This window comes from Lepidochelys olivacea, assembly GCF_965140295.1.
Source record: "Lepidochelys olivacea isolate rLepOli2 genome assembly, chromosome: 5".
Lineage (NCBI taxonomy): Eukaryota > Metazoa > Chordata > Testudines > Cheloniidae > Lepidochelys > Lepidochelys olivacea.
The window spans coordinates 89,172,020-89,188,198 of NC_140415.1; the positions used below are offsets into that span (position 1 = coordinate 89,172,020).

General features: G+C 43.2%; 1 protein-coding gene across 5 annotated transcripts in view; it reads left to right on the forward strand.

Moving 5' to 3' along the window:
* Positions 1-1,651: 1,651 nt before the first annotated feature.
* The window catches only part of CDC14B (cell division cycle 14B), an 84,760-nt gene continuing 70,232 nt past the window's right edge, over positions 1,652-16,179 (forward strand). For 4 of the 5 annotated variants that reach the window (XM_084629541.1, XM_084629542.1, XM_084629544.1 and 1 more), the window contains exon 1: positions 1,652-1,964. In XM_084629541.1, coding sequence (XP_084485667.1) covers positions 1,817-1,964 — 148 coding nt within the window. In that variant the 5' untranslated portion in view covers positions 1,652-1,816. Of the gene's footprint in view, positions 1,965-15,175; positions 15,787-16,179 lie in introns of those variants that run through there. The other variant, XM_084629543.1, reaches the window with a different exon arrangement.

Sequence of the window (16,179 nt, forward strand, 5' to 3'; positions counted from 1 at the left end):
CATTTATTCTCAATGTAGATAGGTCCTTAGGGCCTGGAGGCAGAGTCTGTGTTGCATTTCTAGTTCACTCTCTCTGGCAGTCTGTGAGACCCTGAGTATTTTTACTTTTAGGACAGGAAGCCAAGCCCATCTTGGTCAACCATCTGTTTGCCTGGACCACTGCTGTGTAGGGGTTTCTTTTATGGTAGACTGGGGTCACTGCTTGCACGGTCTATTGTGGAAAATTTAATTGTATACTTTCCAACCAGTGGAGCAAACGAGTTCTAAACCTAGGAGAATGGACAGACACAGCAGAGATAGCATCACAGTACATAGCAGCCTGTCTCTGGATTGAGAATGGACAGAAATGACAAACGGAGACAGGAAAAAATATCACACTTACACTGTGAAGCCTTATCCTGGGCAAAGTATACCTTCCTCTGACAGCTACCTGAGGAATTTGTCTCTTCCTTATGCTTTGGCAACAATTGTATAGGTTCTCATGCCAATAAAATATTATTAAATGGAATTGAATTGCTTACTCTTAATGTATTGTAATAGGTACATTACAATTAAAAATAAATCTAAAATATCCTATTCCAACAAAGTCCATTTTATGTAGAAACAGATGTTCTTTTCCTAGTAGCAAGTTCCTTCCCCTATATTGCTGTGTGATAAACTGTGTGCCAGTTGGCTGACACCCTCCGCCCCCAGAGATAGCTGAATCTCAGCAGTATAGTATGTGTAGTCTGTGATGCTATTTGAAATTCTTTGGTATGTAAGGTGCTATATAAACGTAAAACATTATCGAGGGCACTCTAAGAAGAAAGAAGAACGTGGTTTTGTATGTGAGTGTGGATGTATCAGAGGTTATTATGAATTCTTTCTTTGAATTGTAGTAGCACCCTATTCATTGACCAGGACCCTAGTGTACTAGGTACCGTAAAAATACAGAATGAGAAAGGTTTCAGAGTAACAGCCGTGTTAGTCTGTATTCGCAAAAAGAAAAGGAGTACTTGTGGCACCTTAGAGACTAACCAATTTATTTGAGCATGAGCTTTCGTGAGCTACAGCTCACTTCATCAGTTGGCAAGAGCAAACGGGACAGATGCCACTTTTGTCAAAAAGTGGGGTGCAGAGGAATGAGCAGGAGGGTGAGCAGAGATGCCAGCCCCGCCTGGGAGCTGGGGGGAGGTAGGGCTTGAGCGAACAGCAACGCCAGCACCAGCCTTTGGGAAATATGGTCACCCCAATAAGGGAGCATAAGGTGGTCCATACTGGTCTGTATGGGAATATACGAAAGTGAAGGAACTTGTTATTATGTGGGTATGGTGTTTGGCACAATGGCTTTGGAGTCTCTGGGCAGCCCAATAACAGAAATAATACAGAACAACACGTAGGGGTGTGTGTGTGTGGTGGGGGAAAGTATGTGTAGAAGGTTGAAGCAGCACACAGCAGGGTCTGTCGGTGCAGAAGGCTGGTGCATGGAGCCACATCAAGGGGCGTATGGATGCGGTGGATGCAGGCACGTGGGAAAGTCACACAGTCCTTTACCCCTGGCATATCCGTAATGATCATTTACCACTATGACGTCACTTTACCCGACGCGAACGGGTCACGATGACGTCACACCCTCCCACCCAATCAGAGGCGCAGGGAGGGGGCGCGAAGCCCCCGCTGCGGGGAGGCGGGCGAGAAGCGTCAGCAGCCGCCGTTGCTGGCTCGGGGTCCCCCCGCCCCCGCTCAGGCAGCCCGAGCCCCGGCCCGGGCGAGCGGCTCCGTGCGGCGGGGATGAGCCCGGCTGCCTCGCACCCCCCGTAACGGCGCCGCCGCCGCCATGAAGCGGAAGAACTGGTCCGGGGCCCGGCGACGCTCGGCCCCGGCGCCGCCGGCCGTGAAGAAAACTCGGGGCGCGGCGGCTGCAGCCGCGGGGGTGGAAGAGGAGCCGCCCCCGTCCGGGCCGGAGAGCTGCATGCAAATCACCGGTGAGCGGGGGCGCCGGGGGCGGGAGGCAGCCAGCGCCCGGGTTGCCTTGGCCGGGCAGGCATCGCTGACGCCGTGTGTGCGGTGGGCAGCGGGAGCGGCAGTCCGGGGGAAGCGGCGGCGGCGGCAGCGGGGTCTGTGTGGCGGGATTTGCGGAACTTGCTCCTCCTCCTGCCCCACTGGAGGGAGGGCGCCAGCCAGCTCTTCCCTCTCACCAGGCTTCCAAATAATGGGTGAGAGCAAAACCCTTCTGCCTGCGTCCACCTGCCTCTCGCAGCAGCCTCCGGCCGGCTTCGCTGTGCACGTTACAAGTTGCTGTCAAACTTTATGGGAGCCGCCACGTCGTGTGACAGCTTCCATGGGTTTTGTTTTAAACGCTAGCCCCAGAGCGGGCGGGGGGGCTTGGCTGGTGGTACACGGGTCTCCCCGAAAGCGCAGAGAAAATATGTAGGTCTCCCGCGGTCTGATAATGCCTCTCCAGAGTGTCTGCCGTTTAAAAATCATTAGCAGAATGCGTTAAACGTGCTTAGGAGTGGCCTACTCATCCTGTCTTGCCGTACTGACTTCAGTTTTGGGCTCAACAGAGAGTCAGGTGTAAAATATTCTGCGTGAAATTCCTGGTTTTGCTTTTCCTGAGTCCTAAATGAAAGGAGTGTCTGCAATAAAAGGAAACTTTCTCTTTCATCTCCTGCCTCTTGCTGCTGCTTTTCTTCTTCTCCTCCCTCCTCTCTTTTTTTCAGCCTGCAGTACAGAGAAACAATGCTTTGTTGTCTTTTGCCCACTTAATAAATGCTTGTCTGACTGGCTGTTGTTGATACAATAATTGTTTTACACAAATTTCAATTTTAGAAGTTTTTACCATAGCAGACAAAAGCACCTCTAATTTAGCATTCTTCTTCGCATCACACAAGTCCAGAAAGGCCTACTCTTAAAGGATGGCACTAGAAAACCGCTGTCTTGCACTATTTTACAGTACTGATGGAAAAGAAGAATGGAAATATAGTTCAATCTGTCAAACCTCTTAATCTTCTGTGTGAACATATGATGTGGTCTGTGATCTATGGCAGGTCAGACTAGATCAGTGGTTCTCAGACTTTTTGAATTGGCGACTTCTTTCAGACAGCAAGCCTCTGAGTGTGACCCTCGCCTTATAAATTAAAAACACTTTATATATATATTTTAATGCTATTTTAAATGCTAAATTTATAACCAAATTGTTTAAAATAAATCTAACATTTCTTACCACTTTTAAATTAAGACTAAAACACATTTTTACCAAATTATTATGAGCAGAAAAGTTTTTTTTTTTTTAATAATTACTATTTAATACTGGGAGCGGGCACGAAGAAACTTTGTCAGTATCATTTTTCACAGCAGACTTAGTGCCGCACTACCACCCTTACTTCTGAGCTGCTGCTGGCCACAGCACTGCCTTTAGAGCTGAGAGGCTGTGAAAAATGATATTAACAAACATACAAATATCACTTTCCGCAGCAGACTTACTAGTGCTCTGTGTTCCCTCTAAGGCAGTGGTGGGCAACCTGTGGACCGCACGCTGCCTGTCAGGGTAATCCGGTGGCTGGTCACGAGACAATGTTTACATTGACGGTCCGCAGGCACGGCCGCCCCGCAGCTCCCAGTGGCTGTGGTTCGCCATTCCCGGCCAATGGAAGCTGCGGGAAGTGGCACGAGCCACAGGGACTTGCTGGCCGCCACTTCCCGCAGCTCCCATTGGTCGGAAACAGCAAACCACGGCCACTGCGAGGTGTGGGCAGCCGTGCCTGTGGACAGCCAATGTTTATTAAACACTGTTTCGTGGCCCACCAGCGGATTACCCTGATGGGCCGCATGCAGCCCACAGGTTGCCCACCACTGCTCTAAGGTGTGCACCTGTGTGGCCACACAAGAAAGCATCAAGAGCCATGCACCTAATTAGTGGAGCGGGGCAGGCATGCAGCCACAGGTAGGCCTGGACACTGGAGAGGATGTGTAAGGGGGGAGGGGAATAGAGGGTGGGTGGAGACAGTATGGGGTGGGAAGCTTGGGGCATTCAGTGCTAGGGCGAGGAGAGATGCCTCTCCCCACTGTCGCCTGCTCATTCTTTCTGCAGTAGAACTGCGCCAGTTTGACTGGGTTATACAGAAGGGTAACAGGATTTCGTGCCTGGACATGTTCAGTATCTCTAGATGAATAGGAAAAGATTCAATATTGTCCTATTCAGTTACTGACAGAGCCTGATCTGATTCCCTAGTAGAAAGTATTATAATATAATCTTGCAAATTAGAAAACAGGCTTTTACAATTCACATGCTAAATGACAGTTATCTACATAGTTCTTGTAACAGAAAATGATACAAGGCCCTATGTTACTTTTTAGCAAAAAGTAATAGATTAGTTAGAATGAATACATAGCAAGGTCAACTTGAGATGCAGCTTCAGCAACCCTTTAGTAGAAAGGTACAGAAAGCTGCTCAAGTATGACCAGCAATTTAGGTTTTTTGTTTGTATTGGTGGCGCACATCCGCCCATTATCTCGTTATTGGTGCTGTACATAACAAAATTCATTCTGCACATGGATGAAAAAAATTAGAGGGAACATTTCTAGTGCTCCATTGCCACCCTTACTTCTGGGCTGCTGCTGCTGCTGCCTTCAGAGCTGAGTAGCCGGAGAGCGGTAGCTGCTGGCCAGGCTCCCAGCTCTGAAGGCAGCATCGCTGCCAGTAGCAGCACAGAACTGCAGAAGTAAGGGTGGCAATGCCATGTCATGCCACTCCTACTTCTGCCTAAAGTTTAAAGGGGAGGGGGGAAGGCAAACTTTAGGGTGACTACAGCCCTCGCAAGCCCCCCTTAGAGCTGCCCCACCTGGGTGTCTAACTGTTAAATTATAATTTTTGTTTTTGCTGATCCCAGTGCTCTGATTGGTTTGCAGTTTAATGCAGCTCTTCAGCTGCTGAACAATCAAGCCCTCTAATGTTGTCTTGGTACCACTTTTTCGTCACAAGCCAACAAAGCTGCTTGCATGATACTACAATCTCCAGAGTCCAATTTCCTTAAAGTGATGAAAATACAAATATATATTTTGTTTAGGATCAATAATTGCTAGATTATGTTTACAATACTTTTTGAAATAAATGCACTACATTGTAATGGAAAGGTGTGTATAATTTTCTGTAACGCTAGATTTAAATTATATATTTTATAGTAGTTGCTCTCTGTTTCATGCAAGTACGCGTGACCCCCGTGTAATAACCTTGCCACCCCGTGAGAGGTTGCATTGTAATTGCCAGTTTGAGAACCCCTGGACTACATGATCTGGTGGTCCCTTCTGGCCTTAAACTCTATAACTCTGTACGTTTTAAAAATTGATATTTGGTCTTTGGAAAAGAATTAAAATCAATTTTTTTTCATAAAACAGCCTAGTTCTTTGTCTGCCCTTAATTTCATGCTCTCTGCCTTACCAAAGAAAATTATGGATAAACCCCAAGCTCCACTCCCCTGGGCAGTTCTGTACAAACTGCTCAACTTGCACAGAGCCTAGTGACTTCAGTTGTGCTTCGTTTTGGCAAAGGAATCTGCCTCTGTGGAGCAGCATGCAGGGTTTGGGTTGCTCTTTTCTAGTTTAAAAGGATGGTTGAACTCCTAGTTAGTTTAAATTTTTTTTACTACAATTGGGTAATTTAGCTGCTCTTGAGTCTCCTTGCCAACTTTTGAGAATGATATGATTTACTTAAAAACAAACACAAAACCCTTTCCTCTTCCTGTGTGAAAGACCCATGCAAATAGGAAACTCTGTCTATAGAAGAGAGTGAAACTGAGAATACACAAAGTAAACAAACTGGAAAAAAAAAGTTTTTCTGTTACAGTGATCTAGGTGGTACTGATAACAATAGCTGGTTTAAAAAAATAGACTGAAGTGTTGTTGTTTTTTCAATTAGTTGATGGCTTCTTTTAAATTAAAGCAAAACTGGAAATGACGTGTCAAGGTTCACACAATTTTATCATGGAAAAACATATAACATTTTGTGGACAGGGCCTGGTGGACTGAGTATACAAACTCACTGTGCCAGACTCCCATTTTAAAACAAACCAAATAAATGGTGTTGTAAAGGAAAATAATCCAAAATAGTCCAATCTAAAATAAAAATATTGTTAGGTCTTGTCTCCGCAAGGATATTTACTGATACAAATACACCTCTGTAGTTACACTGGTATAACTCCCTGTGTGCACACTTGTATTCCAGAATACTAGTGCCTTTTTCCCTAGGATTTTTTATATTGCCTCCAAAGTGACATAAACTTAATTGGAAAATGCACTTTAATTCTGGAATAATAGTGTCCACACATGGAGGTTTAGCATAATAGTTCTGCTGGTAAATTCCCCATGTAGACAAATGTTAGCAACTAGACCAGAGGTGGGCAAACTACGGCCTGGGGGACCTGCCCAGGAGCTGCCCGGCCCCTGAGCTCCTGGCCTGGGAGGCTTGACCCCAGCCCTTCCCCTGCTGTCCCCCCGCAGCCTCACCTTGTCACGCCGCTGACACAGTGCTCGGGGTGGTGAGCTCCTGGGGCAGCGCAGCTGCAGAACCTGGCCTGACGCGGTGCTCTGGGCTGCTCTGTGCGTGGCTGGCTCCAGCCGGGCAGCGCGGCTGTAGCGCCGCCAGCCACCGTTGCTCCAGGCAGTGCGGTAAGGGGGCATGGAGCAGGGGTGTTGGATAGAGGGCAGGGGAGTTCGGGGGTGGGGGTGTGGATAGGGGTCGGGGCGGTCAGAGGGCGGGGAACGGGGGGCGTTGAATGGGGGCAGGGGTCCCGGTGGGGAGCAGTCAGGAAGGGGGGGGGTTGGATGGGGCAGTCAGGGGCAGGGGTTCTGGGGACAGTCAGGGAGAAGGGGGGGTTGCATTGGGCAGGGGTCCTGGGGGGGAAGTCAGGAAGGAGAGGAGGGGTTGGATGGGGCAGTCAGGGGCAGGGGGTCCGGGGTCGGTCAGGGAGGGGTGGATGGGGCAGGTGTCCTGGGGGGGCCATTAGGGGGCGAGAAGCGGGGCGGGGGGTTTGGATAGGGGGCAGGGCCATGCCTGGCTGTTTGGGGAGCCTCCCCTAACAAGCCCTCCATACAATTATGGAAACCCAGTGTGGCCCTCAGGCCAAAAAGTTTGCCAGCCCCTGAACTAGACAACTAGCATTCCTACCATTTCACATGGCATCTCAATGCACAACCCTTAGTTCATCTAACTAAAGACATAGAAGATGTAAAGCCCCAATCCTGCAAATACACACACTGGTAAATGGGACTCTGTCCAGTCTAACAAATATGCTCTAAAGCATCTGTTTGCAAAATCAGTGCCAAAATACTTGTGAACATTGCATGTTGCCTTCTCCTTCTCTCGTAATGCAACAGCTTTAAACAAACCTAAATATTTTTAAATACTTGTAATCTGTGGGTGTAACAAATCATGGTGGTCTGATGTCACATACATGGATTACAAATTCTGTTGTGCATTATATTTGAGTGTTTAACACTACAATCTATAGACATTATAGTACTTCAGTTATTACTAATAGCTCTCTGTCAGAATAAGCTTCAGTAAGTATTCTTTTAAAAATTATTTCTCATACACAGTTTTGCTCTCCATTGCAATCCTAACACTTTTTGAGATGTTTTACTCTGGTGGTGTAAAAAAAGACACTGGCTGGGAAAACACTGTAGATTTTCCCATATTCCTGTGAATGCGTGGTAGGTACATGCCACATTCCAGGAATAACATCAAGGATGTAGGAAAATGATTGACTAAAGAATACAATTCCTTAAAGTTTCTGTTGTGCTGTATTACAGTGGATTTAAAATTACATCATTTTTTTTCTTCAACTAATGCATGACACTCAGATAATGTGAATTTTATTTGCCAAAACTGAACAAACTCACCTCCACTTATTAGATGTAATCTCCCATGTCTTTCAAAATGATAGCTATATACAATGCAAATAAATTGTGGAGATTTTATTTAAGATGGGTAGGCAGTTTTTTATTTCCTATCTTTGGTATGTATGTTCTGTACATTTCTCTAACTATGCCTGAGAAATAAGATTCTAAAGCATGTTGTGTTGCGTTGTAACTTTCCAACAAAATTATTTAGACAAGTTTGGTTACAATTTGCAGGAGATAAAGCTGCCCGCTTCTTGTTTTATAATATCACCTGAAAGTGAGAACAGGCGTTCGCATGGCACTGTTGTAGCCGGTGTTGCAAGATATTTACACGTCAGATGCGCTAAAGATTCATATGTCCCTTCATGCTTCAACCAACCACCATTCCAGAGGACATGTGTCCATGCTGAAGATGGGTTCTGCTCGATAATGATCCAGAGCAGAACGGATCGATGCATATTCATTTTCATCATCTGAGTCAGATGCCACCAGCAGAAGGTTGATTTTCTTTTTTGGTGGTTTGGGTTCTGTAATTTCTGCATCTGAGTATTGCTCTTTTAAAACCTTTGAAAGCATGCTCCACACCTCTTCCCTCTCAGATTTTGGAAGGCACTTCAGATTCTTAAACCTTGGGTCGAGTGCTTTAGAAATCTCACATTGGTATCTTCTTTGCGTTTTGTCAAATCTGATGAGAATGTGTTTTTAAAAGAAACATGTTTTAATCAGAGACTGCTATAACATGAAATATATGGCAGAATGTGGGTAAAACAGCACAGGAGACATACAATTCTCCCTCAAGGAGTTCAGTCACAAATTTTATTAACACATTATTTTTTAACCAGTGTCATCAGCATGGAAGCATATCCTCTGGAATGGTGACTGAAGCATGAAGGTGCGTACAAATTTTTAGCATATCTGGCACGTAAATACCTTGCAACGCCAGCTACAAAAGTGCCATGCGAACGCCTGTTCTCACGTTCAGGTGACATTGTAAATAAGAAGCAGGCAGCAGTATCTCCCGTAAATATAAAAAAACTTGTTTGTCTTAGTGATTGGCTGAACAGGAAGTAGGACTGAGTGGACTTGTAGGCTCTAAAGTTTTACATTGTTTTGTTTTTGAGTGCAGTTATGTAAGAAAAAAAATCTACATTTGTAAATTACACTTTCATGATAAAAAGATTGCGCTACAGTACTTGTATGAGGTGAATTGAAAAATACTATTTCTTTTATCATTTTTACAGTGCCAATGTTTGTAATAAAAATAGTATAAAGTGAACACTGTACACTTTGTATTCTGTGTAGTAATAGAAATTGATATACAGTATTTGAAAATGTAGAAAAACATCCAAAAGTATTTAATAAATTTCAATTGGTATTCTATTGTTTAGCGGTGTGATTAATCACGATTAATTTTTTTAATTGCAGTTAATTTTTTTTAGTTAATCACTTGAGTTAACTGCGATTAATCAACAGCCCTACTTTAGAGTCCTTTTATTTAGGATGGGTGTCAATTTTGTTTACATTGAGAAATTTACTTCTACAGAGAAGTGCTGTAGAGTCTGCAATATACTCATGCTTTAATTCTGACTCTTTTTACTTAGGCTGTCACTTGGAATTTTCATGAAATATTCTGGTGGCTTAATATATGCATTGATAATTTCTATTTAAACAACATAATTCACAATTCTGTCTTAATATTGTTGCATTACGAAGAAAACACAATTTTCTCGAATGATAGGAACATTTTTTTTACTGAGACTTGTGTTTTTCACTGGTGTTTGTAAACATTTTTCAGTGAGTTTTTATTATAAATCTCTCTCATTACAGGAGAAGTATGTAATCATTTATCAGCATGACCTCATTTTCTTATGACTCTTTCAAAATCTTCCTTGATTTGAGAAAGTGGTTAAGGCTTTTTTTGTCTAATCCAGTGCTGAAAGTGTGGGAACTCTGTTCTCTCAGATTTACATGTCTGTTACATGGGAGCAGCAGAGAACAGGGACTATATATTATTTTAGGGAAGGTAGGGCCATGATTGTGGAACAGATCTCATCAGTCTGAGGAAAAATCCCTATTTATTTTCAAACAATGTGTTTAACTTTATATTTAATTTTAATCTGTGTCCTCATACTCTTGTTCAGAAAGTATGCTGATACTTGGTTTCTATCATGGTCACCAGTTTTATCATCTCTTGGCTTTGATTTATGCAGTGATTAGTGAGTTCTTTATAATGTAAGATGATTGATTGAAAAACTTCAGTTTTATTTATATTAGTTTGGCATCACAGAGTGTTATACCTGTACATTATCTATTGCATCTTTTTGAGATCTGCTAGGTTTAGAAAGAATTGTTTGGATTCTCGGAACCCTAACTTTTAATACATATTGGTACATAACTCAGATCTGTAAAACACTTACTACTAGTACAGCAAATTACTCTCAGACTTCGTTCTTTATTATTTGGCGTATGCCGTCCAGTCAAGCCAACCCACACCATTCTTATCAACAGTGTTCAAGGCATGAAGACCTCTAGGATAATACTAATCTTTATAATTCAGTATGAGCAAGACCATTTCAGATTTAAATAATTTAAGATTTGTTAAAGTCTGTAATATCTTTTTATATAAATATTCCGAGGGACTTGTTAGCTGCCTTACCATCAAGTTCAAGAACTTTCATTTTGTCAAAAGAACAAGTGTATCTTCACTCTTCAGACACCAGAATAATCTCTCTGGTAAGAACAGGCATGTTTACTTGCTGTCCAATATTAAAGTGCTGCTGTGTATTAGCTGCCTGTTGAATTCAAAGTTCTGTCTATAAAGACTTTGACTTGCAGATCTCTAGAGACATCAGGATTGTTGTGGGTGATGGAAAGGAGAATATTTTTAGGAAGTGCTATTCGTTCCTTTTCCAGAATCAAGTAAATAAGATCATGAAGAGGAAGCTGCTGGTATCCTGCTGATACCCTGTATAGATATTTTCACAGCTCATTGCCTGCTTGTAGAGACAAGAAATTAACCAGCCCTAGTCTTGCATCCCTCTGACACAGGATTAGCAAGCTCCCCTTAGCTTCTGCCAGTGTAAAATTAAGCTTTGTTTTTCATCACAATAACTTTCTTTTTTGTTGAAATAATGTATATGAAAAATAGTTTTCAAATTTGTTGTAAATAAAACAAAATGCCTGGCTTTTACCTTTTTTAAGATGCATGACTTTTTTATTTAAATAAGTGCAAGACAACAAGTCCTTCTCCTGCAATCAGGACCCTTACAGAGCCCCACTGACTTAATTTCAGTTGTAGTAATTTCATAGTGTGTATAATAGTGCTGTTTAAAAACGTAACATGTTAATACTTGGTTATTGTAAAACAGAGCCAGAAATGCTTTTGAGGAAACCTGAATAAAATAGCTCTGTTGAGTAGTTTCTCATCCTGCTGACACTGTCATTGAGGCCAAAATACTCAACATTGTAGTGAGATAGCAGTCTGAGTAGGCAAAAGTAAATAACCTAATTCTGTTCTGAAATTATTTCATTTTATATTCCTTTCTTAAATTTTCCAGTAGGGAAAATGAACAATATGAAGTTTATTTGCAGTTTTATTGCAGAGCAGTTGTTGTGAGTACTGACAGCTTCTCTGGGTGATGGCATTTAATTCACTCAGGTTTTATTTTGAGGCTGATGTGTAAATTAAGAATATCAAGCTTGTATTTCTTAATGTATTCTGCTGTTCTGAATATAGCAACAATTAAAATGATCCAAAGATAGCACTAAATAATAAAGGGGTAACCGCCATTTAATAGTCCATGCATATTGTTCACCCATAATCTGAATCCCATTTCATATTAAACCATTATTCGGTTTAATATGAAACAATGTTAAATGGGATTCAGGTTTTGGGTGAACAATATACACAGACAAACTGCTGTTTCTACTTTATTTTGCACTACTGTTAGGTTTTAATTATTTGAAAAAAAAATCTGTGTTTTAAACAAATCATTGAGTCCTTTTTCTTGAATGGACATAAAGGGGGGGAAAAGCTAAGACAGCCAAATACTCTATTTTTATAGGTTGTCAGAAGCTGCTTACACTGTTCAGTAAGAAAAACAGCATTTGTAACGCCAATATTAGAGATTCTCCAGTCAGTCTTTCTTTTAGAATTGTTTGTGGTATGATCACAAATTTTAGAATTAATATATTATGAGTTAATTTAGGCTTAGCACTCTAAGTGACTGTATTTAAATAAGGTAAAACTTTTTTCCCCCCTTTAATGTACAATGAAGGCCTAGTCTACGCTTAACTTTTGCTGGCATAGCTATGTCCGTCAAGGTGTGACTTATTTTTCCCTCATCCCTGATGGACATAGCTATGCGAGCAACTATCCTAGACGCAGTTATACCAGTAAAAAGTTGTATAGCTTATTTAGTTCAGGGAACTAGTAGAACAAGTTATACCTACAGAAGCACTCCTTTATTGGTATAAATTGTATCTTCCCCAAAATTGACATTTAGCATAACTTATGGAAGATGTAAGCACTTTAAAAGAATAATGTGATCAACATTTGATAGTGGATTTATTTTCTAGGCTAACCTAAGGGTTTGTTTCATAAGAACGTAAGAACGGCCATAATGCGTCAAACCAAATGTCCATCTAGCCCAGTATCCTGTCTTCTGACAGTGTTCAATGCCAGGTTCCCCAGAGGCAATGAACAGAACAGGTAATCATCAAGTGATCCATCCGCTGTTGCCCATTTCCGGCTTCTGGCAAACAGAGGCTAGAGACACCATCCCTGCCCAATGGCTATTAGCCATTGATCCTCCATGAATTTATTTAGTTCTTTTTTTGACCCTTGGTATAGTCTTGGCCTTCACAACATCCTCTGACAAGGAGTTCCACAGGTTGACTGTGCGTTGTGTGGAAAAAATACTTCCTTTTGTTTGTTTTAAACCTGCTGCCTATTAATTTCATTTGGTAGTTTCATTTCATTAGTTCTTGTGTTCTAAAATGAAAGACCCACATTTTCAAACAGATGCCTAAAGTTAGGCTCATTAGTTCATATTTGTATACCTAAACAAGTGATTTGATTTTCAGAAGTGCCAAATCACATATTTAAGGTGGGATTTTCAAAGAGGCTTAAGAGAGTTAGGCAACTAACGCTCACTGACTTTCTGCAGGACCTGGACACCTAACTCCCTATAGGCTCCCTTTAAAAACTTCTCCTTATTTGCTAAATACAGACTCCAAGAACCTAATTTAACACCTGTTCTTTGGAAAATTTTGGCTGGAAGCTTTTATTTTGCTTGAGAAAATCCTACATTATTTTTTTTTTTTGCTGGTTATTAGCGTGGTTGGTTGGTTGGTTGGCTGTTTTTTTAGGTTTTATTTTTTTAAATAAATTGTCTTTATGCATCAATAAATTGAACTGATATTCATCTAGAAACAAATCTATGAGAGAACAAGTGGACATAAGAGAACAGAGGCTGTTTCAGTCTAATTAATACGTTTTTGGCTGCATTGCCAACTAAGCTTTGCAAACTAATTGAGTGAATCATTATGTTGTACTAGTCAAGAATTCTAACAATGTCTGTGGATTATCATCATGAATGAGACAACTAAATCCTTTGGATTTTGTAGTTTTAAAATAAGTTCTAAAGCTGAGTAAAACAGATACTCTGCAAAGTTTTAGTGCAATTCTAAAATATCTTTTTAAGCATTGATTAATACCCGTGATATTAGTATGCAAACATATGGGTCTGAGCACTGCAAAAAATCTTGGGTGAGTGAAACAAGTCCTGAAAAAAATCTGTGATTTTGCTGCAAATCAGTTATGAAGCAAAAGTATTAAACTGCATTACTCACAGGATCGACGCGATACTCTAGACGCAATAAATCGACCGCTCAGCGTTCTACCATCGACTCTGGTACTCCACCGGAGTGAGAGGTGCAGGTGGAGTCGACAGGGGAGCATCAGTTCTTGACTCACCGCAGTGAAGAGACTGCGGTGAGTAGATCTGAGTATGTCGACTTCAGCTATGTTATTCATGTAGCTGAAGTTGCGTAATTTAGATCGATTCCTTCTCCCTCCCATAGCCCAGGCCTAAACATTTGGCCTGCATATGCAAGAGTGGCAAAACTTGTATTGTGCATCATATCTTCATATTCTTTCTGCTCAAGTGTACGCACTTTTTGGGTGACATTTTCAAAAGAGACATAATCACATCGAGCTTTTGTAAATCCTGTTAGGTGCCTATTGCATCTTTAGGCATCTAACTATATTTTTTAATCTAGCACATGGGCTCCTAAATCACATGGATATCTTTGAACATTTTAACTCTTTTGGCTTGAAGATATCAAAAAATGACTTGTCATTTATATATGGCTAGTGTGTTAAAATGCATATGCTATTCTGCTGTTCTGGAATAGTGCTTTTCACATTTGTGCATTTCACAGTTTCATTTGAGGATCAAAAATACTGGCGCTAACTTTGTACTCTCTGGTCAAATGTTGGCTTATACATTCCTTTAGTGCAGTTTCACAACACAACTAAAGATTTTAATGAGGCTACAGTAAATGAAGATTTTTAGCTCAAGATGCCCCTTCTCCCAATTCCAGCATGGCTCTTCCCTTTCACTTTTCCTTCCACTCTTCTGGGAGTGTAGTTTAGGCCTGCCACTCGCAGAAAAAGTTAGGAACTGGAGCAACTCCTCCTCTCTAGCATGGGGAACGGGAAGGTTGGCTGTGGTTCTTTTTGTAACCTGTCGATGCTGCTCCTTCAGGTGGCCGCTGAAGAGCAACCATGAGGAACAAGGCCCACCCTCAAACCAAGGAATTGGTGGGGTTCCGTTTCTTTTTGGACTCTTATCACTGTTATGAGCGGAGCGAAAATGGCTTATGAGTAGTTTAATGTCTTTAACAATAGCCGCACCTTCGTTGTGTTTGCAAGGCCCTGGGCTTAGGGGCTTTGAGCGCACCGCTTGCAGGGGACACCAGAGGGGCCACAACACTCTGAGAGGTGCGCTGCAGGCAGATGCCCAGCTGGCAGCGCGGTGGGTTGATTAAGGGGCTATAGTCACACCGTAAATGTGGGGGGACAGGTCCTCGTTTAAAAATAACACTCAAGGAGCGGGCTGCTGTCCTGCGCTGGGAAGGGGACAGCGCTCCCCGGGGCACAAGCGCAGTCCCTTTAAAATACCAGCAGCCCGTGTGCCGCAGGCGCTTGGCGAGGCGGGGCCGTCTCCCCTCCAGGCCCAGCCCGCGGGGTGGGCCTTCCCCTCGTGAGTTGTTTTCTCCGTACGCCGGAGAGGAGAGGAGCGGCGCCCCCGGGCCCAGCTGCGCCGCACTGGCTGCGCCGCCTGCCGGCTAATGCTGCTGCCATGGGAGGACTCTCTGGCGAGCTCTGCGCTCACAGCCTGCGGGGGCAGCGATTGCCGAGGCTTGCGCGCCGCGCTCGGGTTTTCTCCCCGGCTGGGGCTGGGATTTGTCTTGTGGGTGCATCAGACTCGTTCGGGCCTGAGGACGCTTCTGTTTGAATGCCCGTAAGGCAGCTTCCGGAGCTGGAAAGTCTTTCTCGAGGAAGGGGACAGATGCGGGCCGAGCCCGCCAGCCGCTGGCGACCCACTTCTGGCCGTGGTGCCTGCTGAAGGAGCGCGGGAGGCGGCTGGCCGGCGGGGCCCAGAGGAGACCCACCCGGGGCTCACGCTGCATTTGGATGCGCCTTGAGGCGAGGGTGCCCTTTAATCTTTAAAACTCTGCAGGGAGTGGCGCTTTCGTTTCCTTAGCGCTGTCAGACTCCAGTGACAAACGCAGCAGGCTGTTTGCGGGCTCGGTAACATTGTGGGGGCTGGCCCCCTTTTCAGTGTTTGTAAGTGATGAGCGTCAGAAAGGAATCGCGCCCCTCTGTGGAGTTCATCAAAGGTGAGCAACTTAAAATGCCAGTTTAAGTGTTTTTTTTCGTCTTTGGTTTGTTAAAGAAGCAAGTTTTCGAAACTCGTTTTGCAATCGTGCATGTGATCAAGGGGCAGGAACTTGTACTGCACCGCTTTTGTCGCGTTCGCTTCTTTGAAACAAAACGCGTTTTCTTTTGTTGGAACTATGATGAATTAACGTAAAGTGGATTTGGGAGGCAGTAAACAGCAGCTGTCTGTAACTTCCTGGCCTTTTTCAACCTGTTGATATTTTACCTAAGTTAGTTAAAAGTTAATATAAGTAAATCACTGATTGCGTAACAAATGCATGTGCATTGTCAAACAAAGAACTCTCAGGAAGAATCCAAACTTGAGACCTTCTTTTTCTATTGTCGGTTATCAA